The following is a 24,245-nucleotide window of genomic DNA, read 5'->3' on the forward strand; positions in this document are numbered from 1 at the left end:
GCGATCCCGAAAACCTTTGGACAGAGTTTTTTCTGGTTGAATTTGAAATTTTCGTCCGTCCTATTGGATCCACATCTTGAAATTTATAAATCCAATTTCAGATTCGTCATCAGTGACCCCAAGAACTTACAACTTAATAACAAGCATGCATACGCGTAGAGGGATAACTTTCTTAAAAATGAATTATTCGTTAAATTTTGACAATTTTCTTCATCCAATTTGTTTTTAACAATAACAATTTACATTATATCGCAATAATTACTCTCGAGTATTGAAAATCTACTAGTATATCATCCGAATTAGCATAAGACCGCAAAGAAATATCCTGAAAGTTTTAAGAATACTTACCGCTACGACTCAAAACTTTGTGTCTGACGATTGTACGAGAACGCGAATAGAAAAAAATGGAATGATACGTTTCCGAATGGTTCAATGCCATATTTGTAAAGCCTGAATCGAACAATCAACTGCATGCACCGAGTGTGACTGATAGTACGCAAGTGAAAGAACTTTGATCAGGCTCGGGAGTACAAAACGAATCGAAAAACGCCCGAAATGTGGGATTTCATAAACGAAACACGGTTGATTGAATCCGGTGATGTGGACTGACAATGGATTAGAGCAGAATTAAAAAATTACTCAACGATGTGGACCGAAATCTGCACCGAACTATCAAAATTTTGTCTGGGCTGGTGGTATTCTTGGATTAAACAATCGTTTGCCCAGTAATGAAAAATTTGTCCGGTTTGTATTTTGTAATTTACCGAGTATGAGGTACCTACACGTAGCATCTCAGGTCTTGAAGCGCTACACTTGACACTAATTTGCATCGACCCGTGTTTCTATTTCTGGCGAACCTGGTCGTAAATATATGCAGCTGAAATATTTTCATCGGAAATAAATTTTAGGAGAATACTACATCTTTTTTGGCGTGAGCTTCGCGATTCAACAACCTGAAATAAAAAAGACGTGTTCGCATTTTTTTTTTTTTGTAAACAAGGTCTGCGGCTTTCTGGGGAGATTTTTGAAAAAAATCACTTTGCGAATGCATCGCAGAAGTTGGAAACTACTGTCAATGATTAATTACGCTGTTACGGTGTGCAGAAGCAAAGTCATTTAAAAATCACTGTGAATCTTACAATTTTGAAGAACGTTCGAAGGATGTTTTAAATTTTTCGCAGAAACTTTGATACGAAATTGATTCGGCCAGGTTCTCCTGAGTATCGATAACCCTTAAAATTTCTGCATCTGCACTTTTGAACGTTTGGTAAGCGATAACGTGCAAGCTATAAATCCGAGACAAAAATGTCTGAGGTTTTTTTTTCACGTTATTAGAGTCTCTAGATGGGCATTTTTCAAAAAAAAAATTAAAAAATTTCGACTCAATTTAGGGGGTTTTATTACAATTTTCATACCTTGGATGGCAGTGCACTTTAAGCTATAACTCTAGGAGAAATCTTTCAATAAGCATTTTTGTCGTCTTTCAATTCTCTAAATTCGTATCTTTTTTTTTTCTTTTAGTTACAAATTATACGTCCAGAAATAATGACATTTTTCATCGTAAGAAAGTGGGATTGGGCCTCTTATATTTTTTTCTTTTTTGATGTGTATTTGTATAAAAAAAAAACGAATTCGAAAAATTCGAATTTACGATTGAAGAAAATGAAAAAGAAAGAAGAACTTTCCTACAAAGCAAGTAAAAAAGAATGGAATTTAAAAAAAAAAACCTTTGAATACGTTTGCAAGAAAAATAAATACGCACGTATTTTGATAAGAGAATTGAAAAGGGAATAAAAATGCTCAGTGAAACATTTCTCCTAGAGTTATAGCTTAAGGTGTACTCCGATCCAAGCTATTAAAATTACAATAAAACCCCTTAAATTGAGTCACAAATTTTTTTTTCAAAGATACACATGTAGAGAATCCAATAACGTGAAAAAAACTCCTTGGATGTTTTTGTCACAGAGTTACAGTTTGCACCTTACCGCTAACCAAACGTCAAGAAGTGCAAATGCAAAAATCTATGGTGTCATCTTTTATCGTGAAATTTTTCTCCCTAAATTCACGGAGAGAAGAAGATTCGGATATAAAATTGAACCCGAGGTTACATAAAGATGATTAAATTTCAGCTGCGTTAAATCGCCGCCGCAGAGCAACCATGACAATATCATCGTGTCACGGACGATATATCCGATGTCTTTTCTGCCCGGAGATGCAAAAAGCGGTTAACGATTGGAAAGAGAATCGAGTATCGCTTTCCTTTGATTTAGGATCGCGCTCCCTTAGAATATTGATCTCGTTGTTTGCACCGAGTATAATAATTCGCACCAAGGATCCGAGCCTCGGAGCGGAAAGGATCCTTAGTGATGACGCTTTTAGGGATGGGGCTCTTGGCATAATTAATACACCGGAATATTTTTAAACTTCCGGTACAAACCTCACGACGCTCCTACTTCGAATATTTGATGACTAGGCTGCTTTAGACGATGAATTGATACGGCGTAACTCGATTTCCATGCTCTTTTACAGCCAATAATACGCGCGGGTTGAAAAGTCCACTCATTCGTTTCACAACTATTTATATCATACGTCGAGATGACGGAACGAAGAGGAAGAAACGATTAAATTCGTTTCGGCATCGCTTTAGACTGCATCGAGAATCGTTGACGCTATTGCTTTTCTGAAAGTCATGGAGGGGGAATGCAGCTAACGATAAAACCGGAAATTGAAGAAGATGCTCCAACTCTCGTGGAACATCGTTCAGGGAATACCTGATTTTTTCTTTTTTTTTTTTTTCTTTTTTACTTTTTACGGTCAATTCAATCTCGGTCTGATTCATATCGTAATTTTGCGCGAACTCTAAAGTATGGAAATTTATGGACTTGGGAAAAGTTTCAAAAAGGGTAAATCTCTGAAGTGCAACTTGCCTTCAAGCTGCAGCTACGAGTACTTGAAGCTTCGCTTAAGATTTATCAGGTTTACAGTTCAGTTTAAACAATGTCCAATCGAATGAGTTATCAGATAAAGACCGAACGAATTAAAGTCAGGTTACTCGAGTTTAATTAGGTCTAAACAATGTGAAAAAAAAAACTGTTTTGAATAGGCAGAGCTTATTAACAATTTTGAAGTCTCCGTACTACTCAGCTTTTTTCTTTTAAGAAAAAAAAAAAAACACTGTAATATCCATATCCAGTATGAGAAAAAATCCTCTTCTTTTTTTTTCCTCTCTGTTACCGAACTCACGAAAAATCGTCTGTACCGAAATTTTTATTCAGCATTTTAATTGCAACCGGAAAAAATTAACTGAAGCATAAAATTCATACCGTATATGCCAAAAAAAAAAGAAAGTTTTATTTAGAAATATATTCATCTCGTCAAAAATCCAGGTCAGACGATCTGTGCAAAATTCATTTGTGAACAAGTTGAGCTGTTATTTATCTGTCGGAATTCGACCAACTCTCTGTACGAATTTGATATAATATAAGCTTTCTCAGACCATAAGTTGATAGTCGCTAAACTGTTTCGATAAAATTTTACGTGTCTTAATTTTTTTTTCCCCTTGTACCAAGCGTACAATACTTTTCCGATAAAACGTGTAAAAACTAAATTCAATTATTGGTTTCAAACATCCGTTCGTTAGTTCTGCCGCTGCGAACTTTTTCGTTCGAACTGTACACCGTACTGTACATCCTTAAATGGGTCGGAAAACTTACTTACCTCTGCTTGTACAATAAACACGGTGAATAGCACCGAACGTGTATACAATGTAAGGATGATCGATGGAAGGCTGCAAAACGCGTGTAAGACAGAGGTCCGAAGGTATTATCGGTGAGATATTCACCGCTATATTCCCATTCTGCGAATATGTCAGCTTGTGAATCCTTTCATCCTTTGACCCTCTGAACATTTTTTATTTGCACAATTCAGAGCTGCGGGTGCGGAGAAAAGACAAACCGACACCCATATTTGTTCAGGATCAGTGTGTCAGCACTGGAGTAGTAAAGTTTAAGTACCACTTCTCACGACTGTCCGTTAACCATTTAATACCTATTCGTCGTTTGTACCCGTGATACAATGCAGGCTCGTTCATTTCGATCAATTCGCTTATTTTTAGTACCCAGAGCACAATCGATATGGAGAAAAATGTTTCGACGATCAATTTGCTCGACTTTCAGAATAAATGAACGATACGTCAACGTCCGGATTGATTTGCCTTTATTTTAACATACCGTCTCTCGGCGACGCTGGATTGTAGATACGAAGAAAAAATGAGTCTCTTTTTACCACGTACCTGCAAACTTTGTGAAATTATCTAAATAAGCCGGTCTTTGTTCTCGGATTTTTAGAAATCGCTGCGATTTAATCGAGGAAACAGGAAGCTTCGTTGCGAAATGATTGCTGCCATTTTCAACGGATATACGATCGAATGGAATTTCCGGTATATGGAACGGCGTGAGGAAAGAATGTGAAGTAAAGTGATAAGTGCGATAAAGGGTGCAGTCGAGCGAGGATAACAGCAGCAGTGAAGCACCAGGAAGGAATGAATTCATGCGAGGACGACAATAGCTCGGAAATGTAGCTTCGTTGACTTTCTCTGCAAAAACGTGTTTAAACGTACGTCGCCGCGTTCTCTTCGTCGGTTCGCGATATTCGATAATCCATTGTTATGCCTCACCTTCCTCGTGAAAATTGTTCTCCTACGTAAAACTCGCACTTTATCTAGAATCACGTGCCGTTTAAGGAGGTTGGTTGGCAAGGAATCGATACTATTCATTGATTTTATTTTTTATTACAAGGTAGTCGTACACTGAGTATTCATCGCGTTATTATAATCCTAAGCAATGAAGATATATTACACTGAGAAAAATTTCGTTTGTTACGGTAACTAGAAAAATTCAGTAAAACAGGTATCGACGAAAAAACGTGCTTGAATATTGTCGGAATTACGAAAAACGAGGTACGCGTAACCATTTTGCGCTACTGTCGATCCTTTTTTGGTAATTGCAAGGCAAAATCAGTTTGTTAGGTTTAGTCTACTTTTTTAGTTAAACAAGGCTTTGACGTCAATTTATTCTTGCACGAGCATTAAATTTTCGCAACGGTTGCAAGAAAATATAGCAAGAGTGACGGCAATGAGAAAGAATAGTAACGGATACCAGACTTGAAAAATGAAAATATTTAAGGACCGAGCGGTAACCGGAACTAAAAATTTCTCGCAGTGTTTGCGACTGAACAGGTGTATCGTGAATTTATTATACAGTAGGTACATGCATAAAGATTCCTAACAGATGTTTAGTAAATTTATCGCAAAGATTTTATCACAGTTATACTACAGCAAGCATAGTAAAGCCGTATATTCGAGAATGCAATATTCAAATAGTATCGGAGTTTTGTCAGGATAACCATAATTTATTGTCATTGCCGCTATAAATTATCCTGCTGCTCTTAGTGTAAAAATATGTTTGAGGTTTTATTCCATTATACTGCAGAGTAAAAATATAGTTACGGTGATCGTAATTCTCTCTCGGTGTGCGCGGTTGATTCTTATCGCCGTCCATGTTATTGCCTCGTAATCGTCGTTACCTCCGCCATTCGAATGGCCGTAACGAAATACGGATGTGACGCTGAATCAAAATCAAGCATCAACTGCCAATTAACACGTTGGAGTGACGGTGAAATTGCGCTTTTGTTACACGATTAATTAGAGAACGAGGTCAGCAGTATTTTTAGCTAATTAAGGAGACGAAGTTCGACGCCTGGAATGAAAATATGCATATTGAAAATCCAGCAAAACGCTTCCTGCAAGCATAAATTGCTGCACCTTTTCGTCTATCGTCCTTGGTAAAAACGCGTTGCTTAACCCTTTCAGTCGCGGAATTTAATTTTTTCGACGCCGAATGCAAATCTCGTGTCAAAAATTGATTAAAACGAAAAACAACCTTTACAATGGGGTGAAAACTGGATGTGTTGCGAACGTTGTTTTAGACAGTGTTCTTGAATGAGATTTATATGAATATTTATCACAATTTTAGCCCGAGAATAGATGGAATCCCTAGTACTATCTATACGCACCCCTAAGGAGGGTTAAAACTATCCTTATGCATTGAATTTTGTAAATCTATTGGCCATTCTGAGATCTCTGTTTGTCAACCGATGAATTCCAAGCGTTTACAATACACGTTTATCGTCAAATTTCTCCGCCAACGAATTACATTCACGATAATACCTTTTTTTCTATATCATTGCTCAGAACAATCGTAAACAATAATTATAGATTCACAAAAAATTCTAATCGTTCCAAAGTTCAAGTGTTTTCTTTTTTTTTTTTTTTCTCGTCTGATAATACACAAAAAATTGAGAATTTTGCATGTAATGCAAAAAAAAAAAAAAAAAAGTAACGAAAGGAAAAAGAAAATGTGTGCCACTATAGTGGCTTCTCTGACTGAAAGGTTATCATCCAGTTTCCGCCAGCCGTTGTAATCTTGATTATCTACTCAACGACAGAGGGCAATTGGCAATAACCGAGGCGATTATGTCCCGTAATAACAAGGATAACGTGCACCATCGGCGTCGGGTTGCAATCTCCGGGAGAAATCGAGCCCGATCTTCCGACCGAACATATCCACGATCCTTTTTTTTCCTGTTCCATTTGTTTTGAACATTCGCGAGTTAGAAGGGATACCCAGTACGAAGAATGATAAACGATGCGCTCGTTAGCGAGGGTGGCAAAAACTGAATTTCTTTCCCTCTTGATTGATGAAAATACTACAGGCTGATATATGTGACGCGAAAAAATTTATTTCGGGCTCAGACACTCGCACCCATCGCTGTAGCCATTCAAATCCTCGTGACATTGCTCTTCAAGAATATAATCAGGCTTATAAATGCAAAATCTCTGTTCATTCCCCTCGTCTCAATTTCTGTTACTTCGCTGTATGGTATCTCGGGAATCTCGAGGCTGCGAGGATTATACGACTCCCATGATCATTGCGAGCGCGAAGACCTTCCACAAGATACTCGTGATGTCAGCTTCGAGATGATGACTCGCGTTTGTACTTGAAAATTCATGAATCCGAGATACCGTGACACGCACGCCGCTGTTCCTAGCTTCTTCGATGGAACAGGGTGCTTGTTCGAAAATTTTATGCCTCGTGTTACGACGAAGCGGTGATGTAAACGATAGAGCTTTGTGTTTTTAGGTTAAGCGGTATCTTTACATGCTCACGGCGATTCTTTGACAAAGGTGACATAACCTCGACATGAATTGCCAACTATTTCAAAGCCCAAGACTCAATGATCATTATTTTTAGTGTATTTATATCCCCTTGCAGGGATATATTTTTCCTGAGGTGCGATTCGCTTGAAATTTTGCATATTTTGGCTTTTGGGGTCACTGAATTCGAAGATTCAAAATGGCGGATCCGAGATGTCGGTCGAAAGTTCGAGAAGCCTTAGAATTAGCTGATAATAAATGTATACTAGAATTTTCGAGGTCGCTGATCACGAAATCATCGTCAGATTTTCAAAATTTATAAAAAGTTTACAACGTCGCGCGTGGCCGCTTTTGCCTATGTTTTGAATTTTCATTTTTGTTTCGAGCGTAAAATGGATGCAGAAATGTTGATCTGACCTAAAAACAATGAGCCTTATCACTTTTATCGCCGTTTCGTTTTTGACAAGCGGTAAAATTTCAGAACAAGGAGCCAGAATCTATTCCCTCGTTTGAAAAACCGATCTGCAGTTGCAGTCGAATTTTGATACTCGCCTGTAACTGATTGTACGCTACGACGATGAATTGATTTACACGTATTGATTGCGCTTGGTTATTCAATTATTCATTACCTTTGATTGAATAATGTCGGCGGGCGCTGATCCGATACTACTAAACCTAATTCTCCAATTGGGTAACACAAGATACATCCTTCAGTTTAAAAAATATAAAGAAAAATATTCATTCACATCTACCACATCTTAATTATAAGCAGAGAGAAGTGTGAATGCAACTGATTTAACAAAATCATTCAAAATTTGATTCAAATTCGACGTGCGGCAAATTGAGAAATACTCAGTTAGTTGGAATTGAAATGCGTGAAAGACCCTTAACCTACGGAAGACAAGCCACCGGGTAAATAGATAAATTCACTCAACATTTCACCCAAGAAACATGGGATAATAACGAGCTCTCGTCCCGCCAACTTTTTACCTCTTAGGCATCATTTACAACGCGGATAAAATCGAGCAGCCTCCCGTGGGATTATAGGCTTTGTTTCCTACTGTCAGACTGAGCGTTGCGGTCCTCATTTACTCCGCGATAATTACAACCGCAAATTATCGAAGAGGGGACAACGAGCCTCGAGCCAAGTGGGGTCAAGAAATGGAATGGGACACACGGTCGAAGAGTCAGCACATCGAATTTTCACGCACTGTGAAGAATTTCATTTTTTACAGTAACTAGAAAAATTTAGTAGAACAGGTATCGTTAGAAAAACGAGGTACGTCGATCCTTTTTTGGTAATTGCAAGGCAAAATCAGTTTATGAGGTTTACTCTACTTTTCTAGTTAAACAAGGCTTTAACGTCAATTTATTCTTGCACGAGCATTAAACTTTCCCAACAGTTACAAGAAAATATAGCTACAGTGATCAGAATGAGAAAGAATAGTAACGGATACTAGACTTTCCGGTAACAGATACAAAACTAATTTTCATTTTCTACCTAGAACTGTATTTTTCGATTGTGGTAAAAAATTAAAATAGTTAAGCACTCAGCGTTAACCGGAACTAAAAATTTCTATCAATGTAGACACATATAATCTATTTCTTCGAATATCAAAACCCCAAGATGAAGTATAGAATGTTTCTATGACACTTTGACCTTTCTAGGTACCTTGAAAAACTATCAAGTAGATATTCAGCTCGTTGATCCCTTTTTATATTATATCTACGTTTCACGATTTCTTGACATCTTTCGAGTCGATCCACGTATCATTTGAAGTTCGGCTGAAGCGTTGTTTGAATATATTCCTACGCAGAACACAAAAGGTCTTATCGAGTTCTTTGGTAACCCGGTGGTTTTGAGACGCTGGTTCTTTTTTCAGATACCAAGCTTCGATACGGGAGTTTCGTTGCACGCTTCGCGGTTCAGCAGCTTCTTGCCGGAGACACGATGACACGTGCCGATAATATCGAGAAGGGATGGGGGTGGATTTCCTCTGGAAAATCTTGCAAAGCCTCAATCCCCCCCTTTCTTATTTTGCGCTCGTTTACCCTTCTGTTTTCATTCATCCAATTTTGTATTCACAACGTCCAACGGACCTGCCGTTGAATGGTGGAGGATAATTTTACTCTTCCGCTTTTCTTCGACGCGTTGAGCTCCGACATTGGCTAATTTCAACCCTCAGCCCGACTTGATTAAGCCCCAGGATTCACAGGACCACCAATTCGTCGTGTTATTATCACTTTTTTTTTTAGGCTAAGACTATAGTGTTATATATAGATGTAGTGTTAATAGAATCGCTTGAATCTCGACTCCTGGTCTTCTTCATCTTCGCCGTAATTGTATAATTTTACACCAGAGTACGCAAAGCGATGAATTTCATTCAACTCGTTTTTTTTTTCATGTCAAAACTGCTTCACACTGTTATCAATGACGCTCTCTGCGCATAAAGAGAGTAAAGTATTACTGGGCAAAGTTACGGTGGCAAAAACTTGTCACCTCTCGTCGGAAGTAATCACGTTCAAATTTGCGTTAACCTTAAAATTATCTCCGTATAAATCAGTCGTCTCGAAAACAGTGCAGTGAGCTGAATTTACACAGGAACAAATCGATCGGTGCTACCAAAGTATTAAACAAAATAAGTGCTTTGAATCCAGGACTGAACTACCAATGTTAGAACTGTAAGGTTTTTTTGTCTCTTTTCCGGAAATAACAGTATTTCCCTGTTCCTTTTTTGGCTCAGGTGTACATTTAGTCGTTGACAATAATCCGGCTAAAACCACGACGTGAATATTTGATAAAACTAGTTTTTAGCACTCGCGTCGAAGCTCTACTCTATCTCTGGCGAGTAGACGGAAAAGGGATAACTAATTCAGCAGCAGGCCAGAGAACATGCCAGGTACGCTGGGTAGAGTGAAAAGTTTGCGTCACGATGCAGACTAGATAAAAGAATGATAAGTTTGGGGGGTGGATGTGCTAATTTCAGGCGATAATGTCCGCCACCAGCGAAACCTCGGTTGTCCGAACTTCCGACTGGACAGCCGTTCTTATAACCTTCGTGCGAAGTAGTTTCACTGGTTACGCGATGTGTAACGCGAGCTGTTTACAAACCCTCGCAAGTAAGCCATGCATAACTCACAGTGTCCGATGTAATGCGGTCGGATCTTGAATTATTCCCACTAATTCACCTGCCCATCGTCCGTCCGTCTGCAGTTGAGAAACGAGCTTACCTTAACGAGGGCTTGCGATGGGTAGCCACAAGGGAACGTGATTGGCGAAGGAGTTATCGCTTCCCGAAGGCAGCAGCCTTGGTTCGGCATCGCCGGATGCCCGTTACCCTGGATCCACTCCCTTCCCTTCTCCTTGGAGCAATTCTTTACCTGACGATTCGTGACCCCCCCTCCCCGCTAAAATCCATCCACCTACGAAGTTACGAGTAACTTGAAGCGGAGAACGATCACGCTTGGAGCACGTTGTTAAACGTGGGGTGTAAAGTAAGCAAGTCGTGCTTACTGTCTCCGGGTGAAAGAAGTCTCCTATCGTCGATCAACCGACTGCGGAAAAACTTGGAATTCCATATCACCTACGGGCTGGTGAAACTTTCCTACTCTATCGACGATACTTTGATGCGAAGTCTTGAGAGCTTCGGAGCTTTCGTACCGACTCACGGAGTGTCGAACGTTTACGCGATGCACGACTCGTCGATTGCTCAGTTTTAACGCGACGCGAACTGCTCTTCGGATACTGAAAACAGAAAACAAAAACAACAAAGTGACCGTCCCACATCGATGCCTCACTGAGACAACCTGAGTTGGGTACGTTTTTTTTTTTTTACATGTTCAGCCAGAAGGAGAATTCTGTTTTCTTTTCATCCCTTACATCGCGACTCATCGACTACGTGCACGGTCGATCATATAATTTGAAGTGATGTACGTATTCGGTGGAATCCGACTGGCACTGAAAATTCAATTTGTCAATTCACTGTCAGAGCTTAATGGAATTTGCGTAGACCAGACATCACTCGAATTTCTCCCTGTGACGGGCGCTAAGCATACCTCGGAACAAGGTGAAGGCCACTGGACAGCCCCGAGATTGTTATCAAGGAAAGCGCACGTGCTATTATTGAACAAATTCTGATCTTGAAGAAATTCGGGAGTCCGGTTAAACCGGGACAGAATCAGTTGTCAGTCCATGACATCGGGTGAAATGATCCTCGTCAAGTGAAACCGAAAATGGAAATTGCATTTTTTTTCACTGCACAAAGACAGAGATTACGAGCAGTGAGTACAAGTACGAATTCGCGAACTAAACTACGTCGTTTGTTGATCATTCGAAATACTTATTGTCGGAGGATATGCTTACTCGGTATCAGGTTATCGAACCGAATATGTATAATGTATATACAGTATCGTGTAGTGGTTCTGATATGCGTGACATTCCGTCACGAATCAATTATTTCTCGACATAATACAACCTTTAACACGTACAACAATCTTTCTTTCAACGAAAAAAAACTTTTCCAATTATTCTCTCGTCCAACACTTTGATGCACATTTTACTGTGCAGGAGGAAAAATTTTTCAAGCTTACATCTTAAAATGCAACGGACACCTGAAATTTATTTGAAAAATATGAAATTGACCGACTCGAGCATTTCCGCTCGAGAAGCCAGATCCAAAGCCCTGTTAGACATTTGAGGCGTCTAGTTGTTATCTGCTCGATAAAACACGGTGCTTCGATCCGTGGTATTAAAGGAGCCGAGTTTATTGGACTCTATATTTTCAAGCACACCGAAACCGTGACGCGAATTATCGTTTCTGGAAACAGGCAGCGTTTCACATGACTTACTCGTCAAAATGAGAGACAAAGTAAAACGCTACAATGTAGGTCACGACGAAATCAAAGCTAAACATTCGCACGTGCAAATGTAAACCAGAGACGGGAAATTACGAATTTCTCTTGCAACTTGACACCTAAAGGATGTAGAAGGATATTTCAACTTTAAGGTCTTTCCGGTGGTCCCTTATTTTATTTGAAATATAAAATGACTTAAAGAGAGTTTCGGACGCCGAAACGGCGTTGATCTTCTTGAACTTTAACGAGACCCGCGTCATTGAATGAGGATGTCAGGAGTCAGGAAATGAGAGGCCAGAATTCTTCCATCCTCTGCTGAAACCGCAATGCGTCAACCGCATTCTGCACACAAAATTCTACATCCAAATCCCTTTCTTCTATCCACTTTAGTTGCTTTATTTTACTTGCTTCGTGTAAAAATTTCTCCACATCTGTTGCATTCAGCTTTTGTCATAATTTTTCAATCTTGCTTGTGCTTCTTCGGGGTGTTATCAAACGGTAACAATCAACAATTCACAAATTTAACTCTGGGCTATTATACAAATGTTACTCAAGACCTTCAAGCGACATTATCCGGTAAAAGTTGACGTGTAATCGACATGACTTATCCCATTTAAAATGGTATTTCAATCATTCGATCACCTTTCAATTTTCAGTTTTATTAGCAACTGTAATTTTCAATTTTGAAATCCTTCAAATAAATACAAGTCAGTCGTTCATTGTCAAGTAACGGAGACCGATGAAGCCAGCCCTACTTTTCTCAACCCTAATGGGCATATTTTCTGAAACAGGGAGAGTAAAGGTACAGAATGCTTCGGAAGCACCCCAATCAGCGGCAAACACAAAGGGGTTGTATTTATGGTACGTCTTTACAGTCGTGTTCAGACGCGTGTATACCTGCAATCTAGTGTATACGTGCATCCTGAAAACGGTTTGATGGCAATATTCACGCGTCTCCGGCCTTTATTGGCGGCTATTAGATTTGCTGTAAGGCACAAAGGTTCGATAATTCGAAAGCTGATTCACGAGTGAATTTCTATATCCCGTACATTCCGTGTCACGTATGCTTTTTCGTCTCTGTCTCAAGATTGGAAGGTTCGGAAGAATGCTTCACTGAGAAAAACTCCATTTTTTACAGCAAAACTAGGAATTTTTTACTAGAAAAATTTAGTAAAACAGGTATCGTTAGAAAAACTGTTTGAATGTCGTTGGGATTACGAAAAACGAGGTACGCCTAACCATTTTGCGCTATCGTCGATCCTGTTTTGGTTATTGCAACGCAAAATCGGTTTCTGAGGTTCACTCTACTTTTTTAGTTAATCAAGGCCTTAACGTCAATTTATCGTTGCAGAAGCGTTAAGTTTTCGCAACAGTCGCAAGAATGTATAGCAAGAGTGATCGTAATGAGAAAGAATAGCAACGGATACCAGACTTTCCGGTAACGGCTAGAAAACTAATTTTCATTTTCTACCTAGAACTGTATTTTTGGATTGTGGTAAAAAATGAAAATAGTTAAGGACTGAGCGGTAACCGGAAATAAAAATTTTTCTCAGTGTTCCATATATCGTTTGTCAAGAACGTGAGCAGCTGCTGCAATTCGATGATCGTGAATGACCGTAAGGCGGAAGCAGCATCGATTTCCTCGTCCGAAGCACATGGTTTCGTTATCCTTGACCGTTGCGCGTTTTCGTTGATCCTGCGCGGAGCGGTGCCTACATTTGCGAGGTTAAGTCCGGCCAGTGGAGAATCGATGCCGTGTTCCAGGCACCCATTCATCGAGACATTCCGCGCTAGAAACTCGCATGTTCCACAGTAATTCGAACCTTCCGACCGTCTGGACGGCCGGCGTCGGTACCGTCCGCGGAACTTAGTCCTCCTCAATTAAGGAACCGGTTCCAGAGTCAATCGGACTTGACGAATCGGCTAATCTTCGATTAGGTCGCGAGGTTTGGATCTGAACAATACCTGGACACGGAGAAAAAGGTGGATTATTAGATTTTTGATTTTTTTATTCATTTTTTTGTTTTGGCCAAAAGATCCGCACTCGCGGTAATCGGAACACAAAGGCTGAAGCATCCATGGCGCAGTCGCCTTGACAACGGGGGTGCATGTATGCGTACTGCGGCGTGTGCTGGCTGGTGGTGCCGGGTACTGCGGACAAGTGCGAGGGCGAGGGAGTCACCCCTCCGTAGGGTGAGAGGAAGACGGAAGCAGAGCGTGGAAGAACGGAGAAAGGCTCGATGCAAGGGAGGTAAGAGCTCCGGGGTTCACGGGGGAAGATATCTCGGACCGAAGCGCAGTAGGGGTGGAGATCTAGCGACGATCCTTATTCCCCTGTCGGAAACACTTGACTGGCGGCGACACAGATCGCCGTTGACATGTGTCGATTTACAACGCGAATTCTAAACGGGCCACCTTCGACGAATCGCAAGACAGTCGAGGACCCAGTCTCGGAGTGATTGGACCGAGCAGCCTGACGCACACACCTGGACCCTCTTTGAAGAGAATCCATCCCCGGTCTGATGTGCGCATTCCGTGTCCACCGTGTATCAGTGATCGTTTATAAACAGTGCTGCGTAAGATGTGTGAACTTGACTCTAGACTCTGTGCCAACGGAATTATAAGATACCTTTGAGGGTTGGTTGGACTGGTGGAAGTTTGCGTTACCTGCGCGCACGGTTTCCTCGATCAACCCTTGGGTAAATCGACGTTTAGAGGCACTTTGGCAAGGCTCGATGTGCCGACGAGGAACGTGTGGTGTTTTTTTTTTTTTCTTTTTTCTTTTTTCGCCCTACTTTTTTGTTTTCCTCTAACGTCGAGTGCGTGAAGTACCAATGACGCTAATGACATGGCGACATTTATCGGGAAAAAATGTCGTAAGATTTTCGGGGGGAAATGGTATCGCTTTTCCAAGACTCTCGCGTGCGGATAGGATACCTGTTCTTGACCACCCTAGAAGGGAGGCGATGACGTAATTTAATCGAGGTGGAACACAGCCACGTCTCATCGTGACATTGTCGGTTCGTTTCGTCTCGCAGTAAAAATCGGAGAGTGGACCGATGGTCGTTGGATGCTAAATTCGAAGCCTGCCGAATAGTATTGATTTCCGTAAGAAAACAAGGCCGCTCGATACTCCGCTGTCATCGTAAATCCTCGCAGTCAGAGCCAGTTACACTTGCCATTGCGTAAACCTGTTTGCGAAATCGGGTTCGTTTTAATAATTCAGCGAACAGTCGACGTTCTTATCGGACGTGGAAAAAGTGCGTGGGAATTTGAATTTTCGGTAAAAAGTTTCTTTGGACTTAATATGGGATTTTCGATTAAGAACAATCGACAGTTTTGTGAAAAAGTGCATCTAGTCTGTAAAATAAGTAATCCGGTATCCACGTCGCGTTGAAAGACCAAGGTGGCTACATGTGCCGTTTACGTTTAAATGAAGAAAGTTTCATCTAGATTAAAAAGTTCTCGAACTTGGTTTCGGTAACTTCGTTATTGACCAACCGTTCGAGGTGATGCTAACTCGAGAATACGTGATTGAGATCCTTACTTAACAACCGCGGATGTATGTATATATGTATGTATATATACATCAGTAAAAAGCAACGAAGTTAGAACATAGTCTTTAAAAGTCAATATCATCACAGCTGCCTTTTTCATTCTGTGATTAATTTTTGCATAGCTCGCTAACTTACCTGTGATTTCGAACATAGATCTATGTGAGTAAAATCAAGTTCTCTTCGCCTCTTATCGTTAGTTATAAATTCATCTCGGTAATACGCGATATATAATTAACACGGGTTCGGTATCTCAACAGTCTGAATCCGAAACTCTTAGTGCCTAATACGTGCAATAATACATTTCAAAATAGCAACAACAACAATAATAATAATAATAATAATAATAATAATATTGATAATAACACTTGCAACGAAAAATTTAAACCCAGTTACTTAGTGTGTTGTAAAACGTTGTTGGTCGCATATAGTTCGAAATCTTATTGTTAGTTTATTGTTGGTGGTAAAAATTTTACACTACGTTATCCTGATTACTCACAGGCCCGGATAGATTAGAATAAACCAGCTTAGGACGCTCCGTTAGCTCCTCGAATGCTTTTCGCACCCATGAGCGAGCGGACAATAAGATTCGTCGCAAGTAGAATTTGAGCGATGAAATAGTCTGGATCACAAGGTACTGTAAAAAGATTCTTAACCGTTTAAATTGTGCGAGTGAGAAGCGGGTTTGTTTCACGGGAATCGTTTCAATAACTGACCATAGCTACTGCTTCAGGTCGAACCAGTGTTCTTAAATCGTTAAAAAGGACGGTAGATCCCGTAGGTACAAATCTTTAATGCTTAACGAGTAGCGAGACGAAGAAACAGAGCGTTGTCACCGGACGAGAGTAGGGTTGAAATCGAAGAGGGTAAGAATGGATTGGAAAGCGGCGGTTTGAGCCCAGAAAAACAAAAAAAAAAAAGAAAAAAAAAGTGAGCAATTCGCTCGGGGGTGTCTGATGGACGTCTGCAGATGCGCCCCGTGTTTGTCGCCCGGGTCAGACTCGACCCCTAGACGTTGGGACGCCGTCCAAGGTTCCAGTGCATCCTCGGAACCTCTGCTTTTGCTAGAAATGGGGGCCAGAGGTTGGCACTACGAGGCGCTGCCGGACCTGCAAGCCTCGACGGCCGTCACGCCGACTCCGACATCTCCGAATCCTCAACGAGCGCACGGCCCGCCGAGGGTCAATTTTCAACCGGAAAATATCGCCTCGACCAGCAGCAGGCGTCGCAGCAGCGTTCGATGCTCCGGTCCACCCCGAAGACGGAGTCGCAGCATGAGCGCGTGGAGCGACTTGTCCAGGTCTTCCTTTCGGCTCGACGAAAGGTATTCGTCCACTTGATTACCCTGGGAAATTTTGACATCCATTTTTTTTTTTTTTTTTTCCAACTCCTTTTCAACGTCATTTTTCACGGCAGTTGCGCTCTTCTCGCGTTACACGCGTTATTCGTTTCTTCGGTCTTTCAGCATTCGAATGGAATAAAACGACACTTTTCTACGACAAACAGTCCGTTAGTAGCGTTGATTTGAAGTGCCGGGGTACTTGTTTCGTACGGATGGTGCACGGTCCCAGAGTTAAAAAAAAAGCTCGCATACAAGCCTGAGGACCATTCGCAAATGTATACAACACGGGAACGGTTTACCCGTTAGAAATATTGTAAAATTTTCATTACAAATTCTCACATTAGGATGTGGTACAGAGTATGTAAATTGGAATGGTACAATCGGCGTGTCTGAAAAGTTTTAATTGCTTTGGGCATAGAAGTCACGGAACTCTGATTTGTGTGGGTTCGTCTAACACGTATGAACAACTAATAGCGATTACGTTATAATGCTTGCGTTGACTACCCTGAGCTTATTTTAGTATTTCCCAACCGCATTAGGTTAATGAAAACGCTGATCAACAGAAATTCACTTCTTGTGTGTAACATGAAAACTTTTAACTGATTATGTTAGGAACAAGGTTTATTATGGTAGAATTGATATCGGAATATTTTCGATACGAATAGCTTTATTGTAATACGATTTGTCTATTTTTTCCAAAAAGGCAGTTCTTATGAACTAAAATGAGGTTGTATGTAGCGTTGCAGTACGATGGTCAAAAAAATTTTGTAACAAGGAAGGTGCTTACTTATTTTGAAATACCTACCCACCATCATTATAAAACCATATTTATTTTGATTCGATGAGGTCTAGTTTTTGTGCTACAGCTACTACCAGTGAAACAAAATTTTTATCTCTGTGACTTAATTTTTTTGATTCAGGGTGTTTTGTTATTTACTATAAATACCAGTTAACTAGTTACAACAAATAACAAAACACCCTGAATCAGAAAAAAGGTAAGTCAAAACGATAAACATGTAATGTAATTTTACTGGTAGTAGCTGTAACATAAACACTGGACCTGATCGAATCAAAATAAATATGGTTTTATAGTGAGGATAGATAGGTATTTCAAAATTAGCAATCACTTTCCTTGTTAAAAAATTTTCTTCATCATTGAAATTAGAACACACTCGTTGTGCTTACTAAATAAAATCGCAGGGTGCATTTACGAAGTATTAAAATTCAAAGGAGTTTGACTAGAATTGCTCTATCATTTGCCGAAAATTGATGCGAAAGCGGAAACCTCGATATTGAAAATTCTTCACTTCATCGATGCAGTTCAACTTCTTCTCAGACTTGAGGCTTACAATCAATTCGTCGTACTTAAGATGAGACAATATTTTACACTTTTACTATCCGCCTACCTAGCTCAATCGCCATTCGCGTAATATCGGATGAGAATGGGCTATTTGTTCGATAGACAAACTTTGACCTTGCCTTCTGAATAAAATCAAGGCACGCGAATGAGTGATATTTGACTATTCTCGGGAAATGTGTGAAAGCAGTCGATTGAAAAGCATACAAAGCAATAATCATGCGATAGAAAAATAGCTCTCATTGAACGCGTAGCAAATAATTCAACCGTCAGCAAGGCCACGTAAAGTATATAAAATGATGAAACATTAGCTTGCCATGTACCGAGGAATAACCGAAATTAATAAAACTCCTGGAAATGCCGGTTGTGGAGGAATTTTCCCGGTTATTCGACAGTCAGAAACATCTGTGCCAATAGCGTTATTGAAAAAGGAGTCCATGGACTCAGTTTGAACCCGTCGGGAAATTGACATCGCATTTCTTTTTCCAACGATGGATCAACGTAGAATTAAGAAGGGTGTCCTGCGTCAATGTCGAAATCGACCAAAGCACCCCTTTGAGTACGGATCTGATATGCAAAAGCGGTCTCTCGCTTCTCGTTCTTCCTCGATCTTAATTGCCGATAGCTGCGTTGCTCGGAAAATTAACCCTTTTAGCCTCGTTAAAGCCAAAAAGACCCACGAACTTGGACCGGGACGCTGCTTCTAAAGATCCTCCACACCATGCGATACAATCCGGGTCAGTAATTGCTCTCTTAAAAGCACCGAAGGTGATGTTTTCTTATCAAGTTTCGTAGACGAAAAGAAAGAGCGAAATAAAGAGGAAAACGAAAAAGCTAGCGGGGTGATATTGAGGAGATAGTGCAGACATACGTGCCGACGCGATGCTCTGAAATTATCGAAACGAAGGAAAAACTCTAACGGGACCAACTGTTACTGGATTCACTCTCTGTCTTCTCAGCATTTCAGAGTTCGTAATGTCACTTGAATCCGTCAAGTTTCAACGCTTGCTCGGCATCGTGAAAGAATAAAAATTCTACCCAGAAATTCCTCTTTTTTACAAAATTTTTACCAATAATAATACAAAAACGAGATACCGACCTTTTTTTTTTTGTAGTTTTTCCAACTTGGTATACATCGGAGTATACGTATGGTTATGTCTTCATACAATTTTCATCTTGTGGAATTTTATTACTAACGCAGTAAAAAAGCTTTCAACCTTTAACGAGTGCCCGTATAATCCTACTAGAAAAAGTTTCATTCGCAAGTTTTTACTGTCCTGTTTAATCATATCGATGCATTCCTGAATACTTAGCGATTTATTCGCATCTTGAATAAAAAAAATTCCTCTGCCTGTGTAAATTTTTGTGAGATTAACATAGATGAGTTCTAATCGACTAATGGATTCAGCGTCGTTTATCCCACGTCTCATCTTTTGTTTGTTACAGGTAAGTCCACGTGTCACGAGTTCAACGATTTGAAACCGATTGCGTGAGTAAAACGATCAGAGTTCAATATACGTATACATCCCACCCTGATTTTCACGTGCCAACTATATCTATGTATATCAACTATGTACGGTAAATGTACGTACGCAACCTAGAAGACCATTGATGCGAAAATCATTGCCGTACTCACACGACGGCCATTCTATACGACAAGTGTGTAGTAACTAGACTCCAGGAAAGCTCGGTCCCTCAGGCACTCGAGCTTCAGCGAACCGACCTCAAGCATAGAGAGACTCATGCTGAGACAATCTCTAATTGGTGTGTATTAACCCTAGTCACTTACACGGGGACCAGTCGACCCCATAACCGAGTTTAATCGACAATTTTAAAGTCAACGTGCTTGAATCAGGTTTGCTTGTGAAAGTAAAATAAAGAATGATTGATAAACCTTTGGTGTCTCAGAGACCACATTTATGTATCGCGTATTGGTTTACTTATTGTTTTTTTGAAGAATTTCTCCCGCAATCCCCATCGAGTTTTTGCTGAAACTAAGATTGGAGTCTATTTCTGAATTGTTCAATTTTGCCTGAGAATTTTGTCCAAGTCGTAACGTAACTTTGGGTACAGTAATAACGTTCCAAAGTTGGCTGGGATCTTGGGAACCTCGTGTAAGTAATGTGGAAGTTTCCATAGGAGTAAGTGATTAGGGTTAAAGGGTTTGTAAACGTTACTGTGTACGCACCGAGATAGACATTTCAATCTATTACTAGCAATATTTGTGAACGTGCCTAAACCGGAAGGTCAGACGCTGATCGTTTTATGTAAAACATCGTGTGATGCGTTGACGGTCTCGAGTTTATAATTTTCTGGTGTGCCTCGGTAATCGGGATCTGGCATAATTTTGCCGGTCTCTCTTCTTGCGGGAATTCCAACGACATGTGCCCCGCATCCTTGTGCACTTTGCACAACGAGCAGCAACGAGCTCCGTCTGGTTAGCTTCCGGTAGTGTTTGTTTTTGTCGATAAACAATGTCGATGTAATTCTTATTCAGGTGTTTGAATGAAATTTTTTAAAGAAAAATTGGATGGGCATGAATATAGAATCACGTTTTGTCAATGGATATAACTTTCTGTGGTTTGGAATGTTCACCTCAACCCGTCGCGTCGTCGTCTTCCAAGAACCTTGAACAACGGAACAAGCTGCAAAGGGACTACCTACGGTTGAACTTTCCCAAGGTTCTACCCTCACTCTGGGAATTGGGAAAAGTTTCGCTAACCAATGCCCTTATTGATCATAAATGATGTTCGCCTGGCTGCTTCTCCTGAACCAGGGAATTGATGGCGGGACATTTGAGAAATTGGAACCACGTGACTGTCAAATTTTCATGGACTTGGGACGTTGTGTTTTCTATTTCTAAACTGCCAACCTCTTACTCCTCGCATTTTCGACTTAACGCCGGTGAAAAATGTCGCTCAGCGGTTGTTCGGACTCTTGACGAAGGCGCGATCGATACCCTTGTCGGAAAGTTCGGAAAACCTTTAAATTATTCAAACACGTAATCTCACATCTAGCCGTATTTACATTTAAAGAAGATACCGGCGAACCATTGTAGAATTTTTAAATACACCTTGCTGTCGTTAATTACGTCGACAGTTAAACACTTTGCGTAGTTGAGAGAAAACTTGTCCAACACCAAACCCCTGAGCCTCAAAATCTGGTTCCTTTTCTCGGTTGAAAATCGTTTGTTCGTTATACTGTTCTGAGTGAATAAGTACTCTGCTTTTACGTGAGTTTTTACCCTCAAAACTTGAATTCTGCCACGGTTCGCTCACTTTGATCTCTGTTACAACATTATGTGGGCTTGCAGAAGGGTCAGTTTTTGTACGTGGTATAACTCGGGAAGTCCTGGAGTTCTCAACCACTTGACCCTTGTTGATTAATGCTTTCATATTACCTGGCCAAAGTTGTACCGTACAAAAAGAAATGGACTTGTTTTCTCTGGTCCGAGTTCGCGTCAGTGAATCCAACGAAACTTTTAAGGGTGATGAAAAGTCAGCAGCAATAGCTGGCAAATTATGTCAACGTGTAAAACAAGATCCGAATCGTTGGTTCAATTTTTGTTTTCTACCTTTTTTTTCGATTCTATCGCACCAATTTCCTTCGACGTGACGGATATTTAATTAATTTCAGCGTTTCGTCGCATCGGATTGATCGAGGTGCATCTGTAATCGGGTAGAGAAGAAGTTATCGGTTTAAAATCTAATTCCAATTAGCATGTCGCTACTTGTTCTCTTATGTAACGATGCTCTCCGCCCTCTGACGACGCCTAAGCCACGTTGACAAATGGGTCTCGCATATCTCGGGAGTACCGCACCTTGGTAAAGGTGACCTCGGGAAATTCGTTAAAATATCAATTACGGTTTAATTGCCAAGTCCGCGAAAGCCTCGGTAGAAAGAGAGAAACTGATTGGTTTTTAAGGGGATCTCGCCCTTCCACAGTACCCAGATGCTAATTCCCACACCGACGAGCGCAAACGTGGCACGCATAAATCGATGACCTCCGCCTACGATTCGCGGGAAAATTGCTCGCGTTGAATCACCAAGGATTAAACTGTCGATGATGCTGCATTCGGACCGTTACGGTTCTTATTGTTCCGGTATGCGTAGTGCGTAATTAACAACCGTCAACTTCGAACGTGGAAATGTCCTTTTTCAATTACCCGCGACGCGTGCGGTAAAGAAACCGGGCGAATGGCCGTTAGCGTCGACGTTTACTCCTGACCGGATGTCGCGCTGAGCCCAATCTCCCGAGTTCTTTTGGGGGAGTGTTGGACCCCCGACCATGCGATACGGTTTCTAATATTGCCCGCAACTCGGGAGGAGTCCAATTTAGCACGAGAACGACTCGGCGACGAGAGTACGTTGCAAGCTGAGCAGCCGGTGGGCGCCAACGAGTCCGCAATCAACCGAACACCGGCTGGAGAAAGACGGAGAAGCCAAAATCACGGCTGTGGGGAAGACGGGTTTTTGTGTCGGAAAGCTTTTCGGACTGCCTCGCGTCGACGAGCATTCCACGACCGGGTTCGATGACAGAACGAAGCTCTCGTCAACGAGACGAGATCAGATTACTCTACCGTTGGTACATGAACGTGACTCTGGAGTGGTTCGTTTTTAAACTTTTGTTTTGTTATTTCAATGCGCGACTAGAAAAATTTGTGACAAATGGTGAAAAAAAAATATTTAAAGGAATTGTGTTGCAGTTTATTTTTTTTTCGTATCGTCGTCCAATTAATCATTCACCAATTAACAGCAAACTTGGCGTATTAATTTTTCGGTTGGCTTATCTCGTCTTTTATCCGAAAGATTAATCGTCTCGGAGAAATTTAGATAACAGTTTTTGCTGCCGAAAAAGGAATATCGCATCACCTTAATGCCCCTATTTTGTTTTCAGTATTGATTTTTATGAACAATGATTAATTGGACCACGATAGGAAAGAAAATAAACTGCAATATAAGTCCGTAAAGAGTACCTACATATAAAATTGAACAAAAATACTTCAATAATTTTCTAGCGACCTCTGAATATTTTCCTACCTCCTCCGTGTTTTACGGCAATATTTTTTTTCTGTATTTGTCAATAAGCTTTTCAAGTGGCACCTGAAAAAAAAAAGAAAAGTTAAAAAATGAACCAACCTAACGTGACCCGAATGCAAAAGTAGTGGATTGGGTTCTTCCCTACGACTTGAAGCTCATTCTCATAGGTTTTGTTTGAACTCGGGTTGACGTACGATTGATTCAACATCTGAATGCATCGGACGAATTCAACGTCTTTTACAACGCAGATTGGTAAACGTACAGGGGGAAGCGTCGCTCTTGGAAATCGCGAGAGATGGGGTTGATTTTCTCAATCTATAGCGAAGATCGGTTAACGCCGAGTTCAGCGAAAGATCACAGCCGTGATCGGTGATGAGAACGTAGATTTGTTTTCCTCAAGCCCGCCAGCCTTGGATCGCTTTATCCGAAAAACCGTCCTTCGAACAAGACTCGCTCATCTCATGACCAACAGCTCTCAGCGTTTGTGTAGCGTGCTCCAAATCTCTTTTACCCACAGTGACGAAAGCTCTCGGCTCTTGTTCGCGGCACTTGACCTGGCGTATGATCCAAGAGGATCTCTCCACCTTCCAGCAACTTTCCTCTTTCATCCGATTTTTCACGTTACTTCAATGCACTGGACTTGAAGTGCAAAGTCGCTTCCTACCGAGAGTTCATCGCAATTAGAACTAATCCATTATTCAATTGAAGTGAACAATTCTTCTCGGGGATACGATTATCGACATTACGTTCAATGCGATCGAACAGTGAAAGTATCTTCGCGTCTATCCAGTGTAGGAATTAAAGTACACTAAGTATTCGAAGTCATTTGAAAATTGTCATTCGCGATTGTTTTGAGTCTTTTGAAATGATACGAAGTGATCTCGT

The 24,245-nt window shown here is 40.7% G+C and overlaps 1 protein-coding gene across 10 annotated transcripts in view; it reads left to right on the forward strand.

Moving 5' to 3' along the window:
* The window catches only part of LOC107219769 (potassium channel subfamily T member 2), a 170,721-nt gene that overhangs the window by 10,281 nt on the left and 136,195 nt on the right, over positions 1 to 24,245 (forward strand). For 5 of the 10 annotated variants that reach the window (XM_046732152.1, XM_046732156.1, XM_046732157.1 and 2 more), the window contains exon 1: positions 14,908 to 16,945. The exons of 1 other annotated variant lie outside the window; for it this stretch is intronic. In XM_046732152.1, the coding sequence (XP_046588108.1) occupies positions 16,578 to 16,945 (368 nt within the window). In that variant the 5' untranslated portion in view covers positions 14,908 to 16,577. Of the gene's footprint in view, positions 1 to 14,906; positions 16,946 to 24,245 lie in introns of those variants that run through there. 4 more of the 10 variants (XM_046732159.1, XM_046732161.1, XM_046732153.1 and 1 more) reach the window with 3 other exon arrangements.

Source organism: Neodiprion lecontei, chromosome 2 (genome assembly GCF_021901455.1).
Source record: "Neodiprion lecontei isolate iyNeoLeco1 chromosome 2, iyNeoLeco1.1, whole genome shotgun sequence".
NCBI classification, from domain to species: domain Eukaryota; kingdom Metazoa; phylum Arthropoda; class Insecta; order Hymenoptera; family Diprionidae; genus Neodiprion; species Neodiprion lecontei.